The 9,182-nt window shown below is 45.1% G+C and overlaps 1 protein-coding gene across 1 annotated transcript in view; it reads right to left on the bottom strand.

The window, feature by feature from the left end:
- Positions 1 to 1,998: 1,998 nt before the first annotated feature.
- Positions 1,999 to 9,182, bottom strand: part of ERBB3 (erb-b2 receptor tyrosine kinase 3) — a 99,982-nt gene continuing 92,798 nt past the window's right edge. Inside the window, exon 28 of the mRNA XM_083489853.1 lies at positions 1,999 to 8,283. Coding sequence (XP_083345979.1) covers positions 7,742 to 8,283 — 542 coding nt within the window. The 3' untranslated portion in view covers positions 1,999 to 7,741. The remainder of the gene's footprint in view (positions 8,284 to 9,182) is intronic.

Raw genomic sequence — 9,182 nt, 5'->3', positions numbered from 1 at the left:
GGCTTCTCGCAGTGAGGGAACTGCCAGAAGGCCCTTGGTGCTGGACCTCAGTGTCTCGGTAGAATGATGGGGATGGAGACGCTCCTTCAGGTATATTGGACCGAGGCCATTTAGAGCTTTAAAGGTCAGCACCAACACTTTGAATTGTGCTTGGAATCGTACTGGGAGCCAATGTAGGACTTTCAAGACCGGTGTTATGTGGTCTCGGCGGCCGCTCCCAGTCGCCAGTCTAGCTGCCGCATTCTGGATTAGTTGTAGTTTCCGGGTCACCTTCAAAGGTAGCCCCACACAGAGCACATTGCAGTAGTCATAGCGAGAGATAACCAGAGCATGCACCACTCTGGTGAGACAGTCCGTGGGCAGATAGGGTCTCAGCCTGCATACCAGATGGATCTGGTAAACAGCTGCCCTGGACACAGAATTGACCTGTGCCTCCATGGACAGCTGTGAATCCAAAATGACTCCCAAGCTGCGCACCTGGTCCTTCAGGGGCACAGTTACCCCATTAAGGACCAGGGAGTCCCCCACCCCCGCCCACCCTCTGTCCCCCCAAAACAGTACTTCTGTCTTGTCAGGATTCAACCTCAATCTGTAAGTATTCAGGGGTTTATAGCTAAGAAAACATGCATAGGATTGTATCCTCAATGTGGCTTTAATAGCCATAAAGGTCTTTCCCTCATTTCTCATGTTCCAGGATCATCACAGTTTCCCACAAGGTTGACTCAGACAGTACAATAATTAATTACATTTGATCCGTTAATTTCTCCACAAGCCTTGATGGAGGGAGTGAAGGTCACCAGGCCAAGCTGACCCAAATTATTTCCTTTATAAGTGACTTCATACAGCAATAGCATTTCTTAAGGATTTACAACACCATACAGAATTTTACAGATTTTACATTTTACAGATGGGGAACTTCTTTGAGGCCAACCAGTGTCATAGCCATGAGTAAACAGGGATTTGAATCAAGGGCTCTCAAACCCAACTGCAGCACTCTCAGGGCTAGCCCAATATATTTTGCTAGGTGAGTCAAGAGACAAAAGGACGACACCATCTCCCCATTGCATGAACAGAAGCCAACTGGACTGGCAGCTGAATCTTAATGCAACACTGACAACTTGACAGCATCCTCCAACACACCAGATGCAGCAGGCTAATTTAGGGGGCTCAGGAGGAGCAACGTATCTGCCCCCCCCATATTTGCTGCCTGGGGTGGTCACCTTCCTCTGTTTATTCGCAGGGCATCCAAGCGCTCTGTTCAGTTTGCTTTCACCGGATCCTGCTTCCATTCTTCTCTGTCCACACCAAGTCCCTTTTGATGGAGAGTTGGGCTGAAAAGGCCTACCTCAATTTTTTCCTGTAACAGTTGCAATGTCCTGTCATGTGCAAAACCCTTCCCACCTAATTCCAGCTGGTTGTGGGAACTCTGTACATTCTTCTGTTTACTGAATAATATGTTTTGAGTTAAGCTTTGGCTCAATCCCTTGACTTGTTTCTGGTGGTCCTATTGATTTGAAGGACTCCTCCATCTCTGTCAAGAGAAGGATGCCTATACAGGCTTTCCTTCTCTTGTTGGCAGCAGAGGGAAGGAGGTGCTCACACAAACCTGGGGCAAAAATGTGCAGATCTGGCACTGATGTGGTTTGATAGCACACAGTTGAGTCTGTGCCTAAGTTTCTGTTCTTAGACGACTAACTTGTCCCCAGCGAATTCAGCACATTGTTTGCAGCAGTGGCTAGCCCAATACCTTGAGAAACCCTAAAAGCAGCAGGGTATGAGGGGACACACTCCCCCTTATTATATGTATGGTGTTTCTGTTTAAAATTTTGTGGCTGGCCATGCCCCACAGCTGCCATTTTGTGAATGGTTGGATTCCCAACAGCAGCCATTTTGTGGTGGCTCCTGTCAAAATTCCAAATGTGTCCACAGGGGCAAAACTTTAGGGACGTTTGCACTACTGATTTTTATCCATCATTGTAGTCAGACATTAAAAATGCATTTATAATGTCACATTTTTTTATTTAGTATTCAAGCACACACAAACTTTTATTTTTTTCAGGTCTTCAGTAACAGATAGAGCCTCTGTCAGCAAAAACTGGGTCATTCTAGCTTAGAGCGTAATTCATATTCAACACTTGCCTTGCAAGGAAAAGAGGTCTGAACTCTAGCCCTAAAAACATACCTGTACTTGTTGCCACAAAGCTTATGAGGAACTTCCTTCAAAAAAGCTCACCGACTTCCACATTCAGTAGATAAGATGATGAAGAGTCTATCCACAAACTAGTTTAAGCATTATTCCTCTCTTCACATGAGAAAGACCTTGGGAATTGTAGTTTGGCAGGGAAGCACTTTAAATTATAACCAGCACTAAAACTACAATTATAATCAGTACCAAATGAAAATTCTCAGTATTCTCTGAGGAAATAAAACCAATGTCGTGAAGCTGTGGGCCTTCAGAGAGAACTTCAGCGTGGACTGAGTGTGTCAGGCATTAAAGTAAATAAAATAAAATAAAAAATTTGCCTTCTGCTCTGACAGGCAACCACACTGAGCTTTACCTAAAAAATGAAAGTGCTGAAAGCACTGCCTCCAGACAGGTTACGTTTGAAATAACTAAAAAAGGTTTGTTATGGAGCCAACTTTACTCTGTATATTAGCAAGCTAAGGTGTTTTTTTTAAAATGAAAAAAAATTGGCCCGAGGAAGGTTTATGTTACAACTGATGCCAGAGTATCTTATTATATAATTTTCTAACACTTAGGTTTGCCAGATTTGATTTTTTTTAATGGCCTTGCTCCTGTGGCTTTGACAGCAGCCTGATGTACACAAACTAAGCATCTTTTCTATATCACTTTGGCTGCCATTCTATCCCTTCCTGCTAGGAAGTCTTATTTAACTCAGATAAGGCTTATTTCTCCATGGCAGAAAATGCTGCTTCGACTCACTTTCAGTGTCTGAAGCTGCTGCTAAAGAGACAGGAATGGGGCCAGGAAAAAATGTGGAAACCGTATGCCGTTTCCATGAGCATCTGTTGCCTGCTAGATTCAGGTTTCTTAGTAAACATTCGATTTGGGCACAGAAAGCAGTATCAAATAAACCCATCTGAGACATCTCTCCTTATGACCGTGATCAAGGCCCATCACCTTCCTTCCAATTTGCTTACATCTTGGGAACAGGAGTTCTCCGGTGGCCTAGCTAATGGCAATAACGGTGTCTCGATTTGTTTGTTTTTTTAAAACACTGCTATTACTGCTTGTTAAATGATAGCTGGGGCATTGCAGAAAGCAATTTAAAGTGTGTAAACATCTGAATTCCTTCCAGTTTTTGGTGTTTTGTTTTGTTTTTTAGAGAGGGGGAAAAAAACCTTCATGTCACCAGTTTCAAAGCATGGCATAAAACCAAAACAACCCAACATGACATTTATGACAGACAATATACACATCAAGATTTGGGGGCAAAAAAATTAAAATGTGACACTTTTACTCTACAAATACAAAGACGCAAACAAAAAACACTCAAGCTACGTCAGTCCAATGGGGTTGAGTCAATGCTTTTTGTTTCTTGTGCATCATCATGTGTAACAATTGGCGTTTGTTAGTTTAATTGTTCCTTAGTTTGGCTGTTATCCTCAACCAATTCATATCACAGATGTCTCACTAATGAGAAGAGCAACAAAAATTGAGGTAAATAATGGAGCTGAAATCTCCATCTGATAACCTTGTCCACAGAGTTTGTTGTGCTTTAACTCTGGTTTTTCCACCTCCTCTGTTTGACTATGGTTCAAACCTTTCTCAGGGTTGAGCCCATTAGAACAAAATATGTCTCTTCCACATTCAAAACGTGGAGATGGAAAGGGAAACGTGTCCCCTTTGTTCTCGTCACATCATTCTGTACCTGCTTTTTAGCAAGCGTACCCAGGAGGCCCAGCTCCCATGAGGCTCTTGTACTTCTAAGTCTGCAGTCTTATGCATGTTTTATTATTAAATAAGGCCCATTATTTCAAATAACAATGCACAGGATGGAGCACAGAATAGAGAAGTTTGACAAAGCGTGACTGTTCCTTGCACATACATGTCATGAAGGCAGAAGCTGATGAATTAGTCCCTTCCACATGACTCTTACCAGGTCCAAGAGACCTCTCAAGTCTGAAGCTGCTGAACAGTTACCAGGCTTTAAACTGGACCTGTTAAAAAGTAGTTTGATTTGCATTAATAAATGATGATGTTTATCTCTATGCCACGAAAAGCTTCATGTGCTAGTTCCTGCATATGAACTTTAATTAAAATGCACAGGAGCAGGCCAGCCCATTTTTTCACTGGCCACTTGGTAGCCCTTACCAGGACTGTTCGGGAGCAAAAAAATATGAATTGCAATGTTCTGAGACTCAATATGCAAAACCAAAGTATTATTAAGCTTGCCAAAGTCCAGCTGTTGCGTTCCAGCACATTTAACTTTCTCTGGAATAAGCCCATGGTTCTCACCAACATTTTTATAAACACCTTGCACAAATATTGTGGTGGCTTAAGCACCAAGGCAGCACTGAACTTTGTCTCTTTGTATTTTCAGGTGTCCAAATCTAAACAGATACAGATCTGTCTGAAATTTAATCCAAAACTGGTTTCACTGCTATTATTAACAATCAAGCTCTGCTGCAGAACTCCTGCCAAACTAATTTCAGTTTTGTTCCAAGGTGTTGTTTCAGAATAAATTGCTAGCATTTTGTTGTCGCTGCTGCAAGGCGGGATGGGTTATGTTAAAATTAAACACTAAGCCCTACCACAACAAAGGATTCTACTGAGTAGCAGGTTTCTAGTTTTGAGTTGCACTGGATGAAGTTTCTTAGTTCTAGAATTAAACCAAGAGATCTTCCATTGTATTACAGGATTCTGGTGTGACTCTGGTTTTAGAACTTTACACCACAATCCTAGGCGTCTTTACTCAGAAGTAAGTTCCCTTCAATGTTACTGCCAGGATTGCAGAGTACACAAGGTTTATTTACTACTGCATTGAAAATGCTCCAGCTCTTTAAACTTATCTATCAACATATATTTATGTTGAAAGGCAACAACAACTTCTCTTAAGAAAGATTTCATTTCAGTGAATTTATCCCTATGGTAAGCATGTTAAATAGCAAGATTTTTCTTTCCTGCAGAGGGCAGTCAAATAGCATCTCTAGTGCCCTTCTCTGGTATTAACCAATACTGTACAATCTCTGGTTGGGATTTCACTCTGCTCAGGTACCAGTGCTGTTGGCAGGACCCATGTATATTTGGCTGCTAGTCAGCTCTAAAGATATCACCACACCCTGTAGAATTATAACTCAGACAGAGACTTAAATTTGTTCAATCGGTTCCTGATGTTTCCCACAATGAGGAGAGAAGCAACTCTCAGGGGATAGAGTACCTTGTAAGCACAAAGTCTAAGAACTTGCAAGTCAGAATCAGACTGCTCCCTCAGAATCCAGTCAGTCAATCTCGGCGTTCAGTTTAAATGCACAGCAATCTTCTAGGCTTTTTAAGTTTGAGGAAAACATGGAAATGCGTGGTACTGGTCTTATGTAGGCAGAGTGTGGAATTTGCTCTCATCTGTCACACATTCTCATTTGTTCGGACCAAATAAGATTAAAGGAGGATGGAAAGGTTGCTACATTCCATACAAACCTTTCTTTTTGCAATGGAATTCATCAGCGCATTGATTACATATACAATACAAAATATGCATTACAATAAAAAAACAAACAAAAGTTTAGTCACATATTTGCAATTCATATGAAAAGCCTGGAGGCCAAGCAGGGGGCCTCAGAACCTTCTGGATAATTTTTGTCACCCAAAAAGTGCTCTGTGATGCAATTTAGGAGCCTATCCAGAATGCAGGCCAACTACATAAAGGAGGAACCTGCTGTTGAAACTACAGTTTAGGAACCTTACAGGACTCAGACAATGCATTGAGATCAATTGCAGAGCTTCCCTCGCAAACTTCTTTTTTTCTTCATCAGGTTTGATGTTCCCTTTTTTTTTGGTAAATATCCCTTTATATGACGCAATCTAAAACTTGTGGGAACAAAGTCAAGGTTGTGCACAATACGACTGGCCCTCAGGGTAGGGTGGGGTGATGGAAGAGAGAAGTTTGTTCCCAAATAATACTCTAATGTAAGTGAGCCTGGTTCAAAAGAATTAAAGAGTAACATCATTAAGGCTCATAGTGCAACTTTTCAGCCTTTCGCACAGCACTCCTGAGCTTCAGCACTAAAACTCATCTCCGTGGTCTTGTCACGGATTTCAGCCTGTAATCCTATACCCACTTACTTGGACATAAGCCCCATTGAACTCAGTGGGGCTTACCTCTGAGTAGACGTGTAGGATTGCATAGTGAGTTGCTGCTGCTGTCCTTTTTACTGAGCCCTAGGGTGGCCAGAGGGAGAAGAGGGCAGGGACCCTGTACCTTCCACAGTTGTGCAGAAGAGGAAAGTTGAGCAGGAGTAGCTTGCAAGTCTGCCTGGCACCTATCCCGAGAAGCATCCCATAATCCCTTTAACCGAGGGAGGGACTGCGGAGAAGGCTGCCTTTCAAAAGGCCGCTCTGCTGCATTCCGTTCCATTGCTCTCTCCTACTTTTCATTCTGGGATGCTCAAGATCCATACTAGATCTTCCACGGGCTGGAGAAAATTTAGGTTGGCCTGCAGTAATGAGCATCTAAATGCTAGAGGTGGAAGTCTGGGTTTCTAGCATGTTTGTTCCCTTTCCACTCCTCCCTCCTCAAGGGTCTCCCATCCTGACAAGGGAACTGAAAAGGCACAAGAAGGGTTGCTAATGGAACGCTGAAAAACCAGTGACAGAGCTGAAAACAAAACCCAGGAGCTCTGGGTTCTAACACACATTTTCTACACCTTAAGTCTTACTGAGAGGTAGGATTGCAGCCCACAAGTCTTTATCTCAGACCCACACTTGGGTACACTGTCTTCCTAAATGAAGCTGTCAGGCTCATGGAGGGGGGGGGGAGCACCATTTTCCTTCATATCCACCCTTATTGCATATATTGTTGGGAAGACACATAAGCAAGACTTCTTCCTTGAGAAGGCCTTCCCTTCAGTCTTTGCAGCCTCCTACAAGGCTCAACACGCATGCCTCATACTTAACGCCCCCCTGCTATTGGTGGGCAGAGGGTTGTCTTGACGAAGGCCGAGACAGGCACCCCAAAGGCTTCAGCTGTTGCTGAGGACCCTGTACAGTAGGGCACTCGGCACTTTGGTGGGTCAGCCCAGAAGACTCTACCCGGCTTTCTAGAACAGAGCTGATTCCTGAAGAGAGTGTGTCATATTCACCTGAGCGCAGAGGCCTTCGTGTCCACAGAAGCAGTCGCTTCCTACACTTATCTGTCCTCTTATCACAGAATAAGCCCTCTCTCTTTGTACAGGAATGGCTCCCAGAGTTTTGGTTGTGCCCGATCAGAGGGTTCCGTTTGCCCTCTTAAGTCCAGAGCATTTGAACAGAAGAGACCTGACTTGTAATCGGTCAAAACACAGTGCAAGGCGGGGGGAGCTGCCATCGAACCCTTGAGAAGCCCAGCGCCGGTTGGTCTCGATACACTTGCCCATTATAGGGTCAATGTCACAGAGGCTTAATGGGCGTTTTCCCTTTTTGCAGCCCACCATCACAACAATGGTGTTTGCAGCGATAAAGGGTAAGGGCTCGGGTTTTTACTCCCAAGCAAAAGGACGAATGAAACCACCAGTCCAACGCTCGCTAAGTCCTCTGAACATCCGCCTGACTGAACAACCGGCTGTGCCAGTAATCTGGGTTGTCGAAAGCACAGTCCGAGGCCTCCAGAGTGCGCAGGGGCTTCACAAATCCGTTCTTTGGGCAGGGCGGACTCTGGCAGCCAGGGCACTGCACTGGGGGCAAGACAGCATCCATTTCCTCGTAGCCTTGTTCGTCTGGGGAGCCCTGTGTGATGCCAGAGTCCATATCCGTATAGTCCCCCCGGGAACTGCGGATGCTGCTCAGGGACTTGCTGAGCTTGGGCTGTTTGTTCATGTACTCGTAGTCTTCCTCGTCCTCGTCCTCGTCCCGGCAAGGCGTGGTGAGCTGGGAGCTTGGCACACTGCCCAAAGATGTGCTCAGCTCAGAGCCCAGATCCATGTACTCATAGCCAAGCTCCTCCAGAGAGGCTGGCCGGGCCTTTGGAGCCTGTGGAGCTCTCCGGTTCATGTACTCGTACTCTTCATCCACTTCGTACACCGGGATTGAGCCACGGACCAGGGAGGCAGCAACACAAGCAGCACGCTCTGCACAGGAGAGAACACAGAGGTTCTTACAGCCTTGTAATTTTGCACTCGCCTGGGGCGACTAACAGTTATTTCCCAGGTAACCAGGTAACATTCCCCACTGAGGCTAGGATAGAGTCATATCTTCATCTGCCACAGCAGAATGTGGAGGTTGGCTCTCTCATTCCTGCTTAGAGCTAGTGGCTCTTGGGCCAGAACGGGGATGGAACAGCGTGTGCTACTTTTATAGCGCTGCAGGGGGAGGCAGCATTATGAAAGCTGCACATGCACAGTTAGCTCATTCTCCATTCTAGTATTAAAAAAACCCATTTGTTCTAAGGCTAGAAGGCAGACAAAGGCAGTTCTGTGTGCAGCCTCCACAGCACTGCCTTGTTTAACTCGGGACAACAGCGTGGAAGCTGTGTCCGTGGCTCTATTCTGTTGCCATTCCCAATCCCAGGCAATGGGGATAACAACCCCATAGCAGGAGGGAGGGTAAATGGCAGTGGCAGAAAGAAGCATGGAGGAAAACAACCCCCAAGTAATTGTTTGCAAGAACCATTTTTCACTGCTAGATTCAATGATCCCACTTCCCTTTTTCAGAAAGCAAGGAGGGGCGAGCTCTGGCCCTTGCATCCAATGTGGCCCTCAAGCTGCTTTTGCTATATTTATTAGAGTCAAATGTCAGCTTCCTTTGCTCAAGTCCCGTATTTTTCGCTCTATAGGACGCACCCGAGCATAGGACGCACCTTGTTTTAGAGGGGGAGAACAAGAAAAAAAAACCCTCCCCCTCTCTGCTCAGTGCCCCTTCAGCGAAGCGGCAGGAGAAACGGAGCCCCTTCCATTTCTCCTCCGCTTGGCTGAAGGGGCGCTGCACAGCTCTCCCTCTCTGCTGAAGCCAGGAGAGTCTTGTCCTGGCT

Source organism: Podarcis liolepis (assembly GCF_965112155.1).
Source record: "Podarcis liolepis genome assembly, chromosome: 2".
NCBI lineage: Eukaryota > Metazoa > Chordata > Lepidosauria > Squamata > Lacertidae > Podarcis > Podarcis liolepis.
The sequence above is the reverse complement of the archived record's forward strand: the minus strand, read 5'-3'. Positions and strand labels throughout refer to the sequence as shown.